This window comes from Penicillium psychrofluorescens, assembly GCF_964197705.1.
Source record: "Penicillium psychrofluorescens genome assembly, chromosome: 3".
Taxonomy (NCBI): Eukaryota; Fungi; Ascomycota; class Eurotiomycetes; order Eurotiales; family Aspergillaceae; genus Penicillium; species Penicillium psychrofluorescens.
The window spans coordinates 4276482-4295432 of NC_133441.1; the positions used below are offsets into that span (position 1 = coordinate 4276482).

The following is an 18951-nucleotide window of genomic DNA, read 5'->3' on the forward strand; positions in this document are numbered from 1 at the left end:
GTTATCGCTATCAAGGGTGACCGCCTGCCCAATTGAGAAGTATAGAAAAGAGTGTAAGGAAATGTAGAAGGAGACAGAGAGAGTAAGGATAAATTCATTTATCGTCTGCAGTAACGGTCTTCGTCTAGGTTATCAAACTCCCCCTATTATATACGTATCACCCCCCGATCCCATTTCCAACAACTCGACAAGATGTACCGCTCCCCTATCCTCACAGCTTCGCATCAAAATCCTCATACTCGCTCAGTTCCGACGTCGCCACCGGCCCTGTGCTCACCGGCAGTCGGGCTTTGAACTTAGGCACGTCCGTAATGGTCACAGCCTCCGTAGGAGCCGCATCACCATTAGGCGTGGAAGAGGACGGATCCAGGCCCACCTGTCTCAATTGCAGACCCAGATTCTGCTCCAGACGGTCAACCGCTGACGCGATCTGCTCCGTTGACAGGCTCACCTCCGTCGCCAAGAACGTCTTGACCACAGATATAACCTGCGAGCTGTCCAGAGTCGACATGTCCAGCTGCTCAAATGCCGTGCCGAGGCGAGCGGCGTCCACGGCAAGTCCGGCGGCTTCCAGCTGTTTGTCCACCACCTCGACCAGGTGAGATCGTTTCTCAGTGGGCTTAGAATCGTCCTCGTGGGCAACAGACTGCGCATTCATGTGGATAGAAAGCTTGGCCCGCTGTGCGGATGACGGGTCGATGTACTGCCGGTAGAAAGAGACGAGGTCGGCTTTGGTCAGCGTGCGAACATTGGCCGCGTCGGTCTCATGCTGCAAGAAATCAAAGTACTCCGACCCAATGTGCGACCAGAACCGAGTGGTCTCCGAACCGAGGTTCTTGAGTTTTTCGAGACGCTTGTTGACCACGCTGCGCTTGTGGCCCTCGAACTCATCCTCGGGCATCGCCTCCAGAATCGGACCGAACTCGCGCAGGAACGAATCGATGCGTGTCTCCAGGTACTGTGCGGTGCGTTCGCTCTGGATAATCACACGGTAGCCCATGGTCGTCGCATTGAACCGCGCGCCACTCCAGACCACATACCCGAGCTGCTCCTTGCTCCGCAGTTGGTCAAACGCCGGCTCGTCGGTCATTTGCGCAAACAGCTGCAGTTTTGCGCGCAGTGTGGCGTCTGAGAAGAGACCCATATACAAGTAGTACTCGATGCAGTGGTTGACATTTGCCGGGTCCTTCAGAGTCCGCGGGTACACGTAGTTACTGCCAGGCGGGAAAACCATGTTGCGTCGCAGGTACCACTGTGAGGGCGGGAGAGGACGCGCCTTCAACGCCTTCTCAACCGTGTCCGTCATGCGAAGTGCATCCTCCTTGTACAGGTTGCCATGGACCAAGGCTTCGATGTGTATCTGTTCAAGCAACTGCGGGTAGAACTTGGTGATGTCATCTGCTTCGATGTGCTCGAGCTCTTCGATATACTGCTCATTGATCCAACCCCGTTCAGACAGCAGATACCGGGTATAGTCACCGACCTGGTAGAAAGGCTGTTGGTACTCGGTATTCCGGAACGCCCGCGACAACCGCTCTTTGATAATGGCGAACCGTTCCTCTTTGACCACCAGGTCACGCATGGTAGAGAGCAGCTTATCCAGCAGCACAGACATCTTGTCATTGTACCCGCCCACGGAAAAGTCAAGTCCCAGAATGTTGGCAGATAGGTGGTAGTCCAAGCCGGCGAGCTCGGCATCATAGGAGTACTCATCCAGAGAATCCCTCACCAACTCACAATAGAGCTTCGTCTTGATCAGGTTGGCCGGCGTGGCCCACACCAGAGGGCTGCGAAGCGTAACATCCATCGTGCCCTTGGGAACCCAGAACCGGTCGTCCTTCTTAAACCACAGGCGGACTCCTTCGTCATGTCGAATCATCTTCGGGGTCTTGGCCGGCTCCTCAATCTCTTTCTTCTCGACAGACAGTCGAGTTGGCACGAACTCGTTCGGATGGGGCATGTGCACGTCGGACGTGCGAGAAGCCGCACTCGATTCCAGAGCCTTTTGGATTCCACTCAAAAAGTCCTGAGGAATCTTTTCAACCTTGTATTCTGTGCCGTACCACTTCTCCTTCTGATCCCAAGTTCCAGGGAACTCCTGAGACACAATAATAAGGCGGAAATTGTCCGCCCGGAGATAGGACAGAGCTTCCTTGATCAAAGTAGGATCGAAGCGCCGCAACAGCGAGCCACTCAGTAGCCACTCACGGCGCATCGGCTTCTGCATGACACTGCTCAACCGACTGGTGAACCGACTAGCCGGGGTCTTCTGCTTGAAGCGGAAATCAACTTCCGCCAGGTTCTTCATCTCGTCAAAGATCCATTGCTCCGGCTCGCGCTCCTTGATCATGGAAATATACTCAAAGATAACCTTGGCCACTTCTTGATACTGCTTCAAACCCTCGGGCGTCAGGCGCACCGAGACGGTGAAAAATGCCGATCCAGGACAGATCGGCATCGCGCCCGCCGACAAGCCATTAGCCCATCCCTTGGTCTTGAGGTACGACAGAACACTGCCTGGTCCCTCATGGCCGATCAGATGACCGATATACCGACTGGGTTGGGTGTCGTTCATATCCTCCTCATCCAGAAATGGGAAATACAAGTCCATCGAGCGAGTATCCATAACGGGTTTGGCAAAGACTTGCGTGCACATATCCTCCTCTGAAAATGGCTGGACGCCATCCCAGCGATTCTGGGTAAGGTTTTTGTTTTCCACACCGCTGAACAACTCGCAAACCCATTGTTCCAATACGTCCAGCGTCTCCCGACCCAAGACCACCAGTTTGGCCCGGTTGGCGGAGTAATGCTGTTCATAGAATTCGATAAACTTACTGCGGACTTCCAGACCGCGTTTCTGCGGATCATCTTTCAGAGTCTGCAGATTGCCGGTCGAAAAGTGACTGTATGGGTGTGCAGGGTTGGAGAGAGACTTGTTCAGCTGCATCAACCGCCACATGTCACTCTGGAGGTTCTTCTTGTTCTCTGAATCGACCGCCCGTAGCTCACGGTCTAGGGTCGACTCTAGGAACAACGGAGACACAAAGAACTGGGCAAAGCGATCCAATGCGCCATACAGCGGGGATCGGGAGTCGGATTTCTCACTTGACGATTCACTGACGACGCCTTTTGTATCATTCGCAGATTCCGCGGGAGTGTTTACCCCGCTGGACTTTGCGTCACTCGAATCTCCTGTGGCGGACACCTCGAAAAAATAATTTGTCTCGGTGGCGGCGGTGTAGGCATTGGAAGATCCCGAATGAGATGCGAGGTACTGGTTGTAGGCATTTTCCTTGGGATACTTCTTGGTGCCCATGAAGAGCAGGTGCTCAACGGCGTGAGCCATACCGGGCATGTCATTTTCATCGGAGAAGTTCCCCACATTGACGTTGACGGCGGCGCTGGCCTTGTCGGTGTCTGGGTCGTGAACCAGAAGCGCCTCCAGCTGGTTGGGCAGCCGAATCACACGGTAGGACCGATCATCGAGCTCCGGCTTCTCCAGACGTTCTGTGAGGCACTCGACCTGCGGCATGGTTGGGATGGAGGGCTGAATGGCAGCGGTAAGAGGACGGGTGGGATGCGAGAACGGGCGGGTAAGAGGTGAATAGCGAAAGGGGATCAGAGTCGTGATGTGTGGCAGCAGAACCGAGCGAGTCGTCGGATTGCAAGTGAGACCTCTGTACAACAGCAGTGCCGAGGACCTTGGAGACATGCGAGGAGCAAGAATGCCCGGGAGGAAGGAAAGGCGGAGGGGGAGGGGGGGGGGGGGGGGCGCAGGGGATGCCGCAGTCAAGAACAAAGAAAACGACGATGAATCTTTAGGCGAGCGAGTGAGAGAGAGAGATCTGAGCGAGGCAGCAAACGTGTTGCGGCGAAGCGCCCACCGGCAACGTGATGCGGCTGCCGTAATGCGGCGCAGACCGAAAGGCGGTCAGGTCAGCATTAACAACCCCAGGAACTATAGAACTCGAAAGAACTGGCGGGCGTGAACTATTAGTTATACAATATAGCTTATTGCTCTTCCACTATCACACGTTGCGTCACATCAAGACTTGAAATCATTATGCATTGACTACTACATACATATTCGGGGAAGATATCTCTCTCTCTCTCTTCCGCACCCTCATCATCTCTGTCAATATAATTATCCCCCATCCACCTTCATCTAGCACTCAGCAGCGCACAGCGTCAGAGTGATGTTAGCAGCAGGGCCGCAGACCTTGGTCTGGCTGCCAACAGGCGAAACACCAGACGCCCAGCAGATTTCCGGGCAGCTCGGGTTAGAGGTCTTGACGGAGAGCTTCTTGCCGGAGAAGGGGTCACCGAAGACATCAGACAGGTCGTACCAGAGGTTATTGCCGTCAAGGGTGTAGGCAAAGTCGGTCTGGGGGGCGCCGGTGTACAGGCCGTTGACGCCGCGAGTGATCTTGATGGCGACACCACCGGACTCGGAGTCGTAGTGCACTGTCTCCATGAACTCTTCACCCGGCTGGAGGGTGTGCTCCGGGCCGACGGAACCACCGACGGACCAGAGGTGGACGGCAGCCAGGCAGTTGTTCACGACGATGGCTTCGCCGGCGCTGGCGAGGGGAGCCAGGGCGGCAAGGGTGGCGAGGACGGTAGAGAAGTGCATCGTGATGGTTTGAAGTTAAGCGAGTGAATATTTATTAGAGATGTATAGTTCAGATGGACTGGATGAGGCTGGATGATCAGTTCAGTCGCGTGGGTTGAAGCCCTTTATATACTTTTTTTTCCCCTTCTTCCTTGTATACTGGCAGTCCTCAACGGACGCCTGAAAACGAATCATGCCCGACAAAGACGGTGAACAGCTCAATACCTGATTAGCAGACATGTTGAAGCGATCCGTATGGTGCTCGCTGTTTTTTCCGAGACATTTGTTTTTCTCCCATGGCGAGAGGTCAAGCATCACTGCGCCCCGCAACGTGGCCGAGCGTCTGGGATACGAGCAAGACCAAGCGACAAGTCACTAACCCTACCCGGGCGATAGCGTGAGGTATATATATGCATGTCTCTAGGCAGGCCAAGAGCTCTTACCCCAGCTTGGGGCTCCAGCACACAGATGCTTGCCAAGAGTGGGAGGACCCTGAACTGTTCGTACCGTAGCGCGGCCGGAACGAGGCGCCCGGGCCAATACAGATGCAGCAACTGAGACACAGTTACATCCACAGGCACCGTGCAGACTGCTACATCGAACAGTCCGGTTGGCCGTGTCTTTGGGAGCTCTGACATCAGACTCGGAGACTAAAAAAGTGGCGTGGAGGGGTCAACGAGCAAAATAAGACTCTCCACATCCGTGGTAAGCCCTACCTCGGGAGCTATTTTTATCGGACTGTAAAACCAATATGCATCGGGCTAGCTTTCCTTTAGGCACAGAAGTAGGAAAACCCAAAGGAAAAAAAAAAAAAAAAGGGAATCGCATTCTGCTTACCCTCTCCCCCGCACACGCCATCCCAGATCAGAGTAGCAGATGTAAGCGAGAGACAAAGACAGGTCAAAAAAGAAAAGTAAAGAAAGAAAAAACTAGTCTTCCATGTTCGAATCCTTGCCTTCCTCCTCCTCCTCCTTCTCAACACGCTCAACGATAAACTTAAACACCTCGTCCTTGTGGAGCTGGAGCATCTCACTCAGTCCCTCTTGAGGCGACCGGACCAACTGTCCGTAGCGCTTGGCTCGTCTGCGGTCCGGCTCCCAGACTCCATGGGTGTGTGAGGCAATAACGAGCGAGTTCTCGCGGTACCATTTCGACAGCCAAACCTGCGTGTGGGAGGTGACTGCACGCACGGGGTTCTTGTCGACGAATGAGATCACTCCGCTCACGCGCTGGTACAGGCTTTCTGTTGAGGGATCAGTTATGGGTGCTCGATGTTTGCCTTTGCTTTCCGGAAGGCCGGTGTTAGGCGTACCTCGATTGATCAGGAGACTAGAAATCCCGGTAAAAGATTCACCAACCCCGAGGAAGAAAATCTTCCGTATCGGGTTTGGTCTAGCGAGCATGTCTTAGCGCTGGATCCAATCAGCCATGAAGCCACTTACTCGATGTAGTTATCCCATATGTAGCCCGCCAGATCCTCCGTGGCACTAGGGCGGTCCGTGTCGTTGTCCTCGTACTGATAGGAAGACTGTTTGTCGTGATTTAGCAGAGTTTCCCAGATACGAAAGTTCCGACTGACCGAGGGTTTGGTCACATGTTTGGGAATGTTGACATCAATGACAGCATAGCCCTGGCGAGTGATCCATGTGATGTACTCCTTTGAGACATCAGCCTAGGGTAAATTAGCACGGAATAGGCCTTCCGTCTCCAGGAGGCCAGTATACTTACCAGCCAACAATTGTGGAGCTCCAGTTTGTTGTTGACAGGGTCAGGCTGGCCGATGAGTTCAGGTCTAGATGGGTTAGATTGAAACCTTCAAGTCCGGAAAAGAAAACCCTACGGATCATGGAAGTAGACAATAAGTGGGACCGCTTCGTTGTAGTTGGGGCTGCAGGAGCGTTAGACTCAAAAATCGGGTTATTTGATGCCGTACGCTTACCTCGCTAGAACTTGGTTCTCGAATGATTTGGAAACGCCCTTGCGATAAACATACAGCGACGTGAGCTTGAAGCTATCGTACAAGTCCTTTGCTTGGTGCGCGCGAATAGCATCCGTAGAGCTGTTAGCTAGAAAAATCTCATCTCTTAGGGCTCGGCCGCATACCGTGTAACCGTTCAGCCCAAACAGGATGGCCATTTGGCCCCTTGGGATACATACACTTCCACCAACCAGACTGAATCGCCATGACACGCCGGACAGTCTTGATTGCCGACGGGGTTGGACCGGCACCCTGCAAGCGCCCTGGGGACTCACCCATCAGGGTCTTGGTGACCGCCAATGCCGATTTCGAGATAGACCGGAAATTATATCCACCCTTTCAACCAAGTCAGTAAAGGTTTCACATGAAAGCTCATTATACAAACCTCTAAGCACACAACAACCTTGCCATTGGCGAGAGACATGAGCATGTGCGTCATGTGAGAGTAACAGGATGGCGAGACAAAACAGCCACCCAGTACATCGCCGGCGGCGGCATCAAAGCCGGCCGCAACTGTATATGGTTAGAGGAAACCCCCACAATGAGGAAACATAGACTTACTGATGATGAGATCCGGATTGAATTCCTCAGCAATGGGCATCACAACTTGCTGGAAAGCAAACATGTAGTCGCCGTCTCCCATGCCCTGCTCATCCCAGGGTATGTTGATGTTCCTAAACAAAGTCAGTCAACGAACAAAATCTCTGATGGACCAACTTACATGCCGATTCCAGCTCCATCACCATTGTGGTCCCAGCCTCCTTCCGGGCCTCCAGGGTAGAAATCGCCGTTCTTGAAGACGTGGATAGAGATGTAGAGAACATTGGGATCATCGTAGAAGGCTTTTTGGATGCCATTACCTGTTGTATTGTGAGGTTCTTGGTCAATCAAATGTGTCGTCCTAACATACCATGGTGAACATCCCTAGATATGGATCAGCATGAACAAACTTGACATCTTGGCATCTTGACATGACAAACTTACCAGTCGAGAATCATAATCTTGCGGCACTTATCACCCAGCTCGCGCTGGCACACCCGCGCTGCAACGGACACATTGTTAAACACACAGAACCCCATGGCTGCGTGGCCCTCAGCGTGGTGACCCGGTGGACGAATGACAGCAATCGCGTTCTTGACCTTACGAGTAGCGACAGCCAGACATGTTTCGATCGCGCCTCCAGCAGATAGAAGAGCAGTTGAGAAAGTTAGCTTGTTAAAGTAGATGGAATCACGATTTCGCTCCAATTCGATCAGCACGTCGTTGCTCATTTCTATGGTCCAGATCAGTTGAAGCTCATCCACGACCCGGAGACAGACATACCCTTTGTGGATTCGACGAACGCATAGTGTGCGTCTGTGTGGACGAGAGAGATCTCCTCCTTGGTAGCATCGCGAGCGGAAATCCGTTGCAGGGGCAAGAGGGCGCGAGCAGGGTCCCAGTGCGGGTCATTCACCAGGCCAGAGCGGCAGAGCTCTTTGTAGATGTAGTAGATGCGCCTGGGGTCCTCGGGATGTACGTCCGTGCTAGGACGGACCTCGCAGTGATAGCGCATCCGATTATCATAACAGAGCCCCGTTGCGAGAGAGGCCAGTGGGAGACCCGAGACGATCGTGGCCTCATCGTCAGACCAATCCGAGTTCGGCTCCTCCAGACTATCGCGCCTGATCACGCTTCCTTCGGACCCGTCCGGCTGGGCCATACCGTCGGTGCCTCTGATGGGTAATGAGTCCTGCGGTTGCAAGGGCTCTGAGCCAGGAGAGGGAGATGCTGGCACTGCCTGGGGTAGAATTGATGGAGCAAGCATGAGGTCTGGTCTGAGATGTGCTTGTGCAGGTGGGTGGGTGACAGGATGAGAGGAGAGAGAAGTGGCAGGAAAGTGGCCATGGGAGCCACCCATAACAGTGTCTTCGTTCTCTTCCATGCTGACTTGGCGAGAAGAAGCCAGCAAACAAACAAACTTCTACTTATAAGCGAGAATGGTTCACTGCCTGTCGCCTATAATTGCATGACCTCTAGCAGCTCTTTTGTTCAAGGTCCCTAAGAGGTGTCTTTTCCCTCCACGGTCAGGTGGATGGGTGCAGCAGCTCAATTATACAAGACCTGTTGTGAAGTTAGACGAAACATTTTTCTAAACAAAGGAAGCAAAATAGAGGGGTTGTTATCATACGTTGACGGTTGAGCTTGGTCCGTTCATCAATGATATAGAAGCACGTCGAGCTGTCGAGCTGTACGCGACCCTCGGGCTGTATTCCGTGCCACAGCTCTATCAGAAGACAGTAGTCCAAAATTCAAGACAGACTAATGCCAGCTGGACAAGTCAATGCCAGCCTAGGGTCGGCAGAGGGCCGAGGGAAGGAGGGTCTGGGGAGTGATTTGGGAGAGTAGGTGGATGGGCAATGGCTGGATCCCTTTTTGGCCGTGTCGTGGTTCTGCTGGACATTGGTCTTCACCGCCCTGACCGCCTCTCCAAAGGAACTACGTAGTGAGGGTGCGTTCTACTGGACTAGGAGACACGGTTTCGTGGGCTTATGGATGGATGCTCAGTACACAAAAGAAATTGTATTTGTTTCATTAAATTCACGTTATTGGTGGGTGTTTTGTTTTCGTTTTACAAGGGAGAGACTGCCATCCCGTGTGCCCAACTCATGCAGGCATCACAGAAGAAACTAGCTCCGCGCTTCAAAGAAGGCTCCTTGTACCAGGCTGCTGTCCTGATTCCTACTGGCCATCGACCTTGGCAATGTAGGCTGGAAAAGCGGTCAGTACACGGAAAAGAATGATTTGCTCAGGACTCTTCGAGACTTACAGATGAGGTCAACAACACGGCGGGAGTAGCCCCACTCGTTGTCGTACCAGGAGACCAGCTTGATGAAGTTGTCGTTGAGGGCAATGCCGGCCTTGGCATCGAAGATGGAGGAGCGGTCATCACCGTTCAGGTCGGTGGAGACGATGTCATCCTCGGTGTAGCCGAGAATTCCCTTGAGCTCGCCCTCGGAGGCAGCCTTGATGGTCTTCTTGATGTCCTCGTACGAGGCACCCTTCTCAATGCGGCAGGTCAGGTCAACGACGGAGACGTTGGAGGTGGGCACACGCATGGACATGCCGGTGAGCTTGCCGTTCAGCGAGGGGATGACCTTGCCGACGGCCTTGGCAGCACCAGTGGAGCTGGGGATGATGTTCTGGGCCGCAGTACGGCCACCACGCCAGTCCTTGTTGGAGGGGGCATCGACCACCTTCTGGGTGGCGGTGTAGGAGTGGACGGTGGTCATCAGACCCTCGACGATGCCGTACTTGTCGTGGATCACCTTGGCCAGAGGAGCCAGGCAGTTGGTGGTGCACGAGGCGTTGGAGAGGACGTTGACGTCGGTCTTGTACTCGGTGTTGTTGACACCCATGACGTACATGGGGGCATCCGCCGAGGGAGCGGAGATGATGACCTTCTTGGCGCCACCCTTCAAGTGAGCGGAGGCCTTCTCGGTGGTGGTGAAGACACCGGTGGAGTCGACGACGTAGCTGGCACCGACCGAGCCCCAGGGGATCTGGTCGGGGTTGCGCTCGGCGAAGAAGCGGATCTTCTTGCCGTTGACAATCAGACCCTGGTCACCATCGATCTCGATGGTGCCCTTGAACTGGCCGTGGGTGCTGTCGTACTTGAGCATGTAGGCCTGTGTGACGGGAGCTCGATTAGCATGATATCCTGCGCGCTTGCGAGGTTGGTGGGAATAAAAACATACCGCGTAGTGGACCTCAATGAAGGGGTCGTTGACGGCAACGACATCGACACCGCCGTGGCTGATGCTGTTGGATGGTATGGTTAGTTAGATTCCCCGCGACCGGCCCCCAGCGATGGTGGGGGTGGAGGGGCAGCGAAAAACTTACGCATTGCGGAAGACCTGGAAATGCGAGTTAGCTTCAGGTCATGATTCCGAGAAATCGGGTCACTTACAATACGGCCAATGCGACCGAAGCCGTTGATACCAACCTGCGGGCAAGGAAGTTAGTCGGGGAAGAGTGGGAAAGGTCGCGACAGCTATAGCGCGTACCTTGGGAACCATTTTTGCGATGGGATCTAGAAAGCATGTTAGAATGGGGGCAAGAATGGATGGAATGAGAAGCAAGAGACTTACTTGAATAACTGGAAGGAGGAGAAGATGAGTGCGAGTGTGAGTGAGAGAAGAAGGAAAAGAAGAAGAAAAGACCAGTGGAGGGGCAGAAGAAGTAGGGATCGGGCGACTGACGCAACCACCACTTCACCCTGCTTACCTATACACTTCCGGTTTCATACACCGGGCAAAGCAGGAGGACTCACGATATCTGTCCTCCACGCCGCCCCTCGGCAGCTACCACTCTATCCAATCGGCATGCGGCGATCAGCTCTGACGGGTCCTGGCTGTCTCTTCGGGAACTCAGCTCGAGAATGTTTTGCCCGATGTTTTCCTACGAGGTTCGGAAAGAAGAGGTAATAACCTAGGCTATGGCTGTCGCCGTTCCGATGTTTGTCGGCCGGTCTGTACTAAGTGGATGATGCCCTGACTGGCTAGGGTGACTCCATACAACCGCCACCCCTCCACCCAAAAAACAATAATAATAACAATAATAATAATCATACTACTACTCATCCGAACCAGGGGAATCAGGGCATTTTGCCGTCGGACTATACTAATCCTCTGCTGCCCAGCAACATCCTGCCCCGCCACATCCGTATCTGGCCCGGATCAACGTCGGGCCCGCGGGGACTGCTCAAAACAGCCTGCGGTGGACGGGCGCCCGGCTGGGACTATATCTGAAAGATTCACCGGCAGCTCAACGTCGGGGGCCACGAGGTCCTGCAGATTTTTTGGAGATTGACTCATTGGATGTTTTCTACAAGTGATGATTCCGTGTCTTTGAAATACGTGATATCGTCGACATTATTATAAATCCAACATCGCCTCTACGGCACGATCACCCGGACAGGCACGACCACCTGGATAGGAACGCCTCACCATGATCGATCCCCCCCAGGTTTCGTGCCCTACGGGTCATCGCCACGTGAGAAAGTATAATTTACAAAGCCAGTGGGGACTTGAGTGTCTACAATGACATACTAGATTCGCCTTCATGATCCACGAGGATACAAGGGGTACAAGGACCGGAGTGAGATTCAATGGCCGGCAGACTCCACGGCCAGGAGGCATTCAAAATGGGCTTATAATACAAGCAAACGAAGCAAGCGGATTTAGTCCTTCTTCCGACTGAACCCCCTCGAGTGATCCTCTCCCGTACTATGTACCGAGGTGTAAACACAACCAGTTGGGCGGACCAGAGCACACATCCCCAGAAACACACCAACTCATCCCATTTACTCCTCCTTGACACCGCCCCGCCAGTTCTTCTCCGCGGTCTCGATCGAAGCCTTGTCGCTCTTGGGCCCGCCCTGGGACATGAAGCCAGCGGCGGCCTTGAAGGGGCGCGCCAGGTCGCCCGTGGCGGGCTTGCCGAAGAGGTGGATCTTGACCAGGTTGGACTCGAAGGCACCCTTGAGCGGGATGATGGACTGGATGAGCAGCGGGTTGGTGTACTGGAAGTACAGGTGCATCACGCCCATCATGCCGACACCCATGAGCTGGCTGCGGATCAGCTGGCGCAGCTGCGACTTGTCGTAGTCCATGTTGGTGGTCGTCACGGGCTTGGGCTCCTCCGCACTGCCCATGGGCGCGGGCTCCACGTACTTGAGCGTGGACATGTCTGCGTGGGTGGGTGGCGGTCAGCGTCGGGTCAGGAACGGGGGGATCGACATCACACATACCCTTTTTCTGGTTGATCTTGGACTGGGTGTACATGTAGATGCCCAGGATGATCAGATTGGACAGCACGTAAATGCCGCGCACCAAGAGCAGGACATCCGGATTGTCAAAGGGCACCTTCTTGGCCAGCTGCATCATGGCCAAGATGATGGCGAGGTTGGTCCTGGGCAAGGGTTAGCCGTGTGTCTGTATAAGTTTTGTAACCACCAATCCATCCACATACACCTGAGCAGAGACCATTTTGGCGATAGACTTGGGGGAGGGCGGGAGGGTGTGAGAAGGATGGTAGTCGAGTCCGGGAGTGGAAGGTGTAGAACCAAACGGAAGCACAAAATTATCCCTCCTGACCAGCTGGCCCTTGGGCGGAAGAATATTCGGCCGATTGTTTGGTGCCTGAGGCATTCGGATTATCTCATGCTCCCCTCACGCCACCTGCCAGCGATGGTATATTCAACATTTGACGAATGAACACACTACAGCAACTCCCACTTGCTCTCGGGTCAGACCACACCCGCTCTAGGCTGATCCTATCATGGAGATGAGACAGGCTAAGATGGCGTGGCGCTCCCATACCCAGGTGAGGGCCATGGCTGGTTGGAACGCTCTGGGCAGCAGGGCGCTGCCCCCAGCTTTCTCATAGCCCATAGCCATGGCTGTCCACCAGCATTGGGTATACCGATGCCTTGATGGTCTCGCTCTCTCATATTGACACACTCACGAATTCACTCCTATCACCCCTACACACTCTCCATCAAGTGTCTCTGTGAATTCGGTTCCCGCCCACCCGCAACTGCGTTGCCCTGCCCAATCGGGACTAGCGTCATTGCTCTTTAGTGACTGGCCCGACGCTGAACATTTTCCCTCCTCCAACCATCAACAACGCGCTGCCTATCGCATTTCTGAATCGCCTTCCCATCTACCTTCCTGCCCCATTACTTTCGCATCGCTTCTCACGCGATCTTCTCATCGTTGCGCTCCACCTCGGACTTATTTTTTCACGATGCCTGGTGGAAAGGGCAAGTCTATCGGCGGAAAGGGCGGCTCCAAGGACTCTGCGGGGAAGGCCCAGAAGTCTCACAGCGCGAAGGCTGGTCTGCAGGTTAGTATGATCACTATGGCAGTGTGCCCCTGAGCATGCGACCGCGATCCGGACGATGGAACTCGATGAGGGAGACGCGTCGTGGTTCCTTTGTCTACGAGGTCCCTCCCGGTCGCGCCCCTCTGTCGCATGCTGTCGGCTGCCCGCCCATCTCTCTCTCTGATCGCGTAATCTTGTACTAACACACAACCACCTCTAGTTCCCCTGCGGTCGTGTCAAGCGTTTCCTGAAGAACAACACCCAGAACAAGATGCGCGTGGGGGCTAAGGGTATGTCTTTTTTTGCGTCTCTCTCATTTCTGACACTTCACTAACCCCTTTCCCAGCTGCGGTCTACGTGACAGCTGTCCTCGAGTACCTGACTGCCGAAGTCCTGGAGCTGGCGGGCAACGCCGCCAAGGATCTAAAGGTCAAGCGTATCACCCCGCGCCACCTGCAGCTCGCCATCCGTGGTGATGAGGAGCTGGACACCCTTATCCGTGCAACTATCGCCTTCGGTGGTGTCCTGCCCCGCATCAACCGTGCGCTCCTGTTGAAGGTTGAGCAGAAGAAGAAGGGCCACGTCGCAGAGTAAATAATGACTTCGCACGGGTGGTCTGATTGAAAGGAATCACGGCCCGACCGGCCGGCTGTGTGCCCACCCTGGTCGGGTCCCTCTCTCTCAGCTCCTCTTTGTTGTTGTTATTTTTCTTCTTCACGGCGCTCCGCTTTGATCTATCTTGTGTCTATTCCCCGGCTTTTTTTTTTTTCTTAACACTTTGTTTCCTTTCTCTGTCTTTGACTCTTGTCAACTTCATCGGGCGCTGTAATGGGAAAATGGGGATATCCGGTAGTGAGGGAAATGTTACTGCTTCGACTTGGTTCCAATTCGTTCAAATCCATCTCGACTCTGTATACGCTTTTTGGATGTTATCTTTTGTGTACGTCGCATACAAACCACGGAATCAGTCGAGATCCTAGAAACTAGAAACACAGCGTGACGTTGGATCCCCAGGCCATTATTATTATTGCAAGTATGTAATGGATGCAATTCAAGCAAGGAGGTGCCTCCAAGAGTCCCGTGCCCGGTTCCCTGGAGTGGACGGTCGAGGCGCGGTGTGGCTGGGCGAGGGATCGACGGTCGGCATGCATGCGCAGGGACCACAACAAACAACCCACTCGGCCGTTCGTTTGTATGTCGAGCAGTCACTATGGTGATACACCTGGGCCGGAGTAGCTCCCGTAGCAATCGATACACGGGAGTTGCCTGTGGAGTGTCCTATTCTCGAGACATTTACTCTACCTATTTCGAGTGATTGTTGTCGGCGGAGGGAGACCCAAATGCAGCACGATATATATCTCCCAACACGTCCGTATACATTGATCTAAACTACACCTACGCAGCTACACTTCCAACCATTCTCAAGAAACAGTAAAAGATACATGAATTGGCAGTACCTGCGAGCAATTCGAATCAAATCCCTGGACCGCAACAGATACCAAATAGGAAGAGATGGGAATCATCTCGATCAACTAGAGCAACCCCGGTCACCTGGGAGAACCCAAAGAATCAAGAAGTGACGCAGAAAGAAAACAGAAACAAGGATGAAACCCGCCAGGCCTGGACATCCCATCACTCGACTCGAGTGAATTAAGAGACTCGTAACAGAAACAGGACGGGCCCAAAAAGCATTAAACGGATGCGAGTCGCCCTCCATGTACAACTAAAACACACAAGAATATGCAAATGCTGGTATTGTCGTCTCTTCCCTGCCGGCGGACAGGGTCTTTTTGAGGGTCATTCTTCGTGGGTGTCGTCCACCAAGTTCGGACACGACACCAGAAAGCCGTGAATTTGCATGCAAAGGCGCCCGCAGGATCAAAATGAATCAAAAAGAAAGAAAAATAAAATATAAAAAAAAACCAAGTGAAATAGGGAGAGGAGAAAAGGGTGGCGAGGTCAGGAAATCAAAATAAAACAAGAAGCGTTCATCCAAACCGCGGCTCTGCTTGGGCTGCCCCAAAATATCGTCTAAATTTGGTTGGATCAGCGAAAACAAAGAATGTCCCGGTCTTTTTTTTTGTTGTTGTTGGGTCTTCTTTGGTCGTGTCATCTCGTCATCCCTCATCGAATCGTAAGGAGGTAATTCGCAGAACAGGGCCTCGTGATACATGTCGTATTCGTCTCGCGGGCAAATCAGTCGGATGCTGGCAAGAAAAAGGGTCGCCATCGTCAAATCTTTCTCCTCATGTCTCTCCTTTCGTCATATCATATCTACTCCACAATGATCTCTACTCCGGAGCTGGCCCGAAGTTCATCGCTGCCACGGGATTGGTGGCCGTTCTGGCGGCGAAAACCAGTGCCTTTGTCGGGAGTCGGTCCCCGGGGTTGGCGAATGGGCATGCGCTCTTGCTGCGCACTGTCGTATCCCATACCCATGCCGCGGTTGCTGCCGATGGCGCCGGCGTTGGTAGCCTGGTTCTCCTGCTCCCAAGAGAACATTCCCCTCAGTCGCCGGGGGCTGGAGTTCGGCCCACCGATCCCAGTCCCCAGGGAAAGACCGCCCAGGCTGTTGACCAACAGGTTGTCATCGCGCTGCATGCCCAGAGAAGAGCCCGACGGTGCGGAGGTAAGGGTCGGGGTGTTGGAGGTGCCGCTGGGGGCGCCCTCGTATTGTAGGCGCGCTCCGTTGGATTGCAGGGCAGCGGGGAAGCTGGCGGAGGAGGGGACGGGCGAGGGAGTGTAGGAACGCAGATCCGCGAAGGACTTGGCAGCTCGCAGGTTCTGCGTGTTGGCAAAGTTACCAGGCGAGTCCATGACACCAAGGAAGCCGGAGTTCTGGCCGCGGAGGGTGTTGAAGGAGCCATGTGCTCCCTCATTACGAGCCTCGCTGAAGTCGATCGTGGCCGCCCGGTTCAGTCCGCGGCGACCGCCGTCGGCCGACTGGGCTGGCGGGATGGATGACAAGGGCGGACTCACATTGGTGCCAGGAGCGACTTTGAAAACCTGAACTTGGCGCTGTTCGCCGCTACCGCGCGAGGCATGGGCCAAACCCATGTTGTGGGCGAGGGTGTGCACCGTGCGCCGCTGGACGGGTGAAAGGTTGGGCGGGAAGAGCACGGAGTCCCGACTGGTGTCTTCCTTGAATAAAAGGAGCTGGGAATAGTAGGAAAGAGTGGCGCTGTCATTCAAATCCACATCTGTTGTGTAATTGTCAGCGGTCAGACGAAAGGAGCGAGGGACATACACCAAACATACCAAGTTTCTGTCCGCGTTGCGACACGGGTGATGGTGAGGTCGCGGGGATGTGCGACGTAAGCGAGGACATGGAACTCTGCGTCTGGAGCTGGGATGAGGGCATCGGGCGGTGCTGCTCCTCGAGCTGACCGCGGCGCTCTCGCTTCTCACGCTCGATCCGTTCCCGTTCCTGGAGGGGCAGCATCTTCTTGTACTCCACTCGCAGTTTCCGGCCCTGCAACTCAAAATGATTCAGCATCTCAATTACCGTCGCGGTCTCCTCCGCCGAGGTGAAGTTGGCGAAGGCCAGACCGCGGAACACGCCATTGTCGAAATGGTAGTTGAACGCGTAGGGCAGGGGGAGATTCAGCTCCGTCATTAACTGCACCAGCTGTTCCTTCTTGACAGCAAAGGGAATGTTCTTGATGACAATCGCGGTCGGGATCAGTTCGTCATCACCCTCTGACGACGCGGATGGTTCCGGGCGCATGGCGCTGCTTTGAATCGGTCCAGGGCCGAGGTTGGAGAAGGCCGGAGACATGCCGGGCTGCTGGTCGAGCCAAGTCTTTCCCACATCTGTCAGCTGTTTCTCCTCGCGGTCGTTCCACAGGCACAAGTCACTTACAGTCGGCAGACCAGTCCGTCCTCGGGCCGAAGGCTTCAGGCTGGCCGAAGACGACCGGATGCCACCCAGGGTCTGTGCATTGGCAAACCCGTTCGGATTCCACGTCTGCGATCCCGAAATGTCGTAGCCGTACGAGTTGTTCTGCAGCGAAGGGTTCAAGCGCTCCATCCGGGCGGTGTCGTAGCGGGCCATTTGGTCCTCGTAAAGGTTGACGGGCATGGGGCCGTACGCGTCGAACTGGCGGGAAGGCTGACGATGGAGAGGTTGTTGATGCCGCTGGGAGCCAGGGGAACGCGCGGAAGGATTGTCGTGATACATGTCCGGTTGTTGATAACTCATGGTGGAGGAACGAGAATTCCTAGGAGGCTTGGGCCTGAGGAATGTGGGCACTGCAAATCCACGCCGCGCAACAAACCAGATTCTCAGAAATTCCCGGTGGCTTGCACGGGGCTACTCGATCATGAGAGCGACCGCACCAGGGTTCGGGAGTGGTGTGGGAGGGTGGATGAGAGGTGAAGGACGGCAAGAACGGGGTTGTGCGGAAAGGTCGAATGCGGGTACAAAAAAAAACAGCAGCCCAAAACCAAACCAACAGAGCCGATCGAGTTTCTGCGAGGTGCAGGAACCAAATAACCGACCAGACAACACACAGAAAAGATCTTTAAGTCAAGCGCTCACGGATGCAGGAAGCAAGAAGTCGTGCCCGGGTCATCAAGAAAGGGGGGTGTTTAAAAGATGACAAGAGGGGGAGGGGGGGGTTCCGTCTTTCGTTCGGGAGGAAAAGTCAAGACTGGGATTCGAGCCCCGGGGTAGATTTGGAGATCCAAAACCACCGATGAGAGGAAGGGCCACGGAGAACGGGAGGGAGAGGGGAGGGGAGGGGGGAAGAATGATGAGGGAGAAGAAGAAGAATATTGGAAAGCCACGCAAGGCCTCTCGCGAAGTGCCGGGCTAAAACCGGGAGGTCCACACAACCGCCAAGAACGGAATGGAGGAGCAAGGAGGGCCAGTGTGCAACGCCTGTTGTTTGGAAATGGAAAGGAGGGACTGGGGGGTTTTTTAAATTTAAAAAAAAAAAGCGACAGAGACAAAATGAGAAGAAGAGGACTCTAGAAAAGGAGACAGGGGTAAAGAGGACGAGCATGAGAGCAAAAGGACCGAGAGTGGGAAGGGGCCGGCCTCAGGCAGCCGGTGGACATGGAGTTGCTGCTCACTCGAACACAAGTCGGGTTGATTCGACCAAGGAGCTAACGGCATCCATCTCCATCCTACGGGTGTTCACTACTCCCGCTCATCCCCTATTCTGTTCTACTGCAGGCCCTGACGATCGCCTCCGATTTGAGCGTCCTCGGGTCCCGGCCGGGGGCTTCGCGGCGATCGAATCGCCGGTCAAGCTTCCACGCGGCCGACGTGCTTCCACGCCGCGTCGTTAGACTCGTCGCTAGTCAAGGAATGGGGCGGGTGGACCATTTTCTCTTATTCACTCCCGGGGGCAGTAATTCACGATGTAAGGGTGACTATTGATAAATAGTCCTTCCACCCTCCATCCGCTCGTGGGATGGGCACGAGTCCTTCTGACAGTTGATCGGTCGATTCATCGACGTTGAACCTCGTGCAGGTGATCTATGTGAC

General features: G+C 54.4%; 7 protein-coding genes across 7 annotated transcripts; 1 reads left to right on the forward strand and 6 right to left on the reverse strand.

Annotated features, from left to right (window-relative positions):
- Positions 1 to 211: 211 nt before the first annotated feature.
- On the reverse strand, positions 212 to 3532 carry PFLUO_LOCUS5752 (metalloprotease; the record flags this gene model as incomplete). The annotated part of the gene is made up of 1 exon (XM_073783227.1): positions 212 to 3532. The coding sequence occupies one exon, from the start codon at positions 3530 to 3532 to the stop codon at positions 212 to 214; it is 3321 nt and encodes a 1106-aa protein (XP_073639803.1).
- Positions 3533 to 4165: 633 nt separating this feature from the next.
- Positions 4166 to 4633, reverse strand: PFLUO_LOCUS5753 (uncharacterized protein; the record flags this gene model as incomplete). Its single annotated transcript, XM_073783228.1, has 1 exon — positions 4166 to 4633. The coding sequence occupies one exon, from the start codon at positions 4631 to 4633 to the stop codon at positions 4166 to 4168; it is 468 nt and encodes a 155-aa protein (XP_073639804.1).
- A 908-nt stretch (positions 4634 to 5541) lies between these two features.
- On the reverse strand, positions 5542 to 8514 carry PFLUO_LOCUS5754 (Histone deacetylase hda1; the record flags this gene model as incomplete). Its single annotated transcript, XM_073783229.1, has 12 exons — positions 5542 to 5855; positions 5925 to 6004; positions 6055 to 6284; positions 6341 to 6404; positions 6552 to 6678; positions 6770 to 6926; positions 6976 to 7103; positions 7152 to 7264; positions 7312 to 7450; positions 7501 to 7514; positions 7575 to 7863; positions 7914 to 8514. 12 exons carry the CDS (start codon positions 8512 to 8514, stop codon positions 5542 to 5544), a joined length of 2256 nt encoding a protein of 751 aa, XP_073639805.1.
- Positions 8515 to 9311: 797 nt separating this feature from the next.
- PFLUO_LOCUS5755 (uncharacterized protein) lies at positions 9312 to 10476 on the reverse strand (the record flags this gene model as incomplete). Its single annotated transcript, XM_073783230.1, has 4 exons — positions 9312 to 9340; positions 9400 to 10258; positions 10328 to 10391; positions 10469 to 10476. 4 exons carry the CDS (start codon positions 10474 to 10476, stop codon positions 9312 to 9314), a joined length of 960 nt encoding a protein of 319 aa, XP_073639806.1.
- A 1458-nt stretch (positions 10477 to 11934) lies between these two features.
- Positions 11935 to 12619, reverse strand: PFLUO_LOCUS5756 (phosphate transporter (Pho88); the record flags this gene model as incomplete). The annotated part of the gene is made up of 3 exons (XM_073783231.1): positions 11935 to 12320; positions 12382 to 12542; positions 12603 to 12619. The coding sequence occupies 3 exons, from the start codon at positions 12617 to 12619 to the stop codon at positions 11935 to 11937; spliced, it is 564 nt and encodes a 187-aa protein (XP_073639807.1).
- Positions 12620 to 13379: 760 nt separating this feature from the next.
- On the forward strand, positions 13380 to 14051 carry PFLUO_LOCUS5757 (histone H2A.Z; the record flags this gene model as incomplete). The annotated part of the gene is made up of 3 exons (XM_073783232.1): positions 13380 to 13478; positions 13678 to 13747; positions 13804 to 14051. 3 exons carry the CDS (start codon positions 13380 to 13382, stop codon positions 14049 to 14051), a joined length of 417 nt encoding a protein of 138 aa, XP_073639808.1.
- Positions 14052 to 15731: 1680 nt separating this feature from the next.
- On the reverse strand, positions 15732 to 17658 carry PFLUO_LOCUS5758 (Peptidyl-prolyl cis-trans isomerase pin4; the record flags this gene model as incomplete). Its single annotated transcript, XM_073783234.1, has 2 exons — positions 15732 to 16657; positions 16716 to 17658. 2 exons carry the CDS (start codon positions 17656 to 17658, stop codon positions 15732 to 15734), a joined length of 1869 nt encoding a protein of 622 aa, XP_073639809.1.
- Positions 17659 to 18951: the final 1293 nt, after the last annotated feature.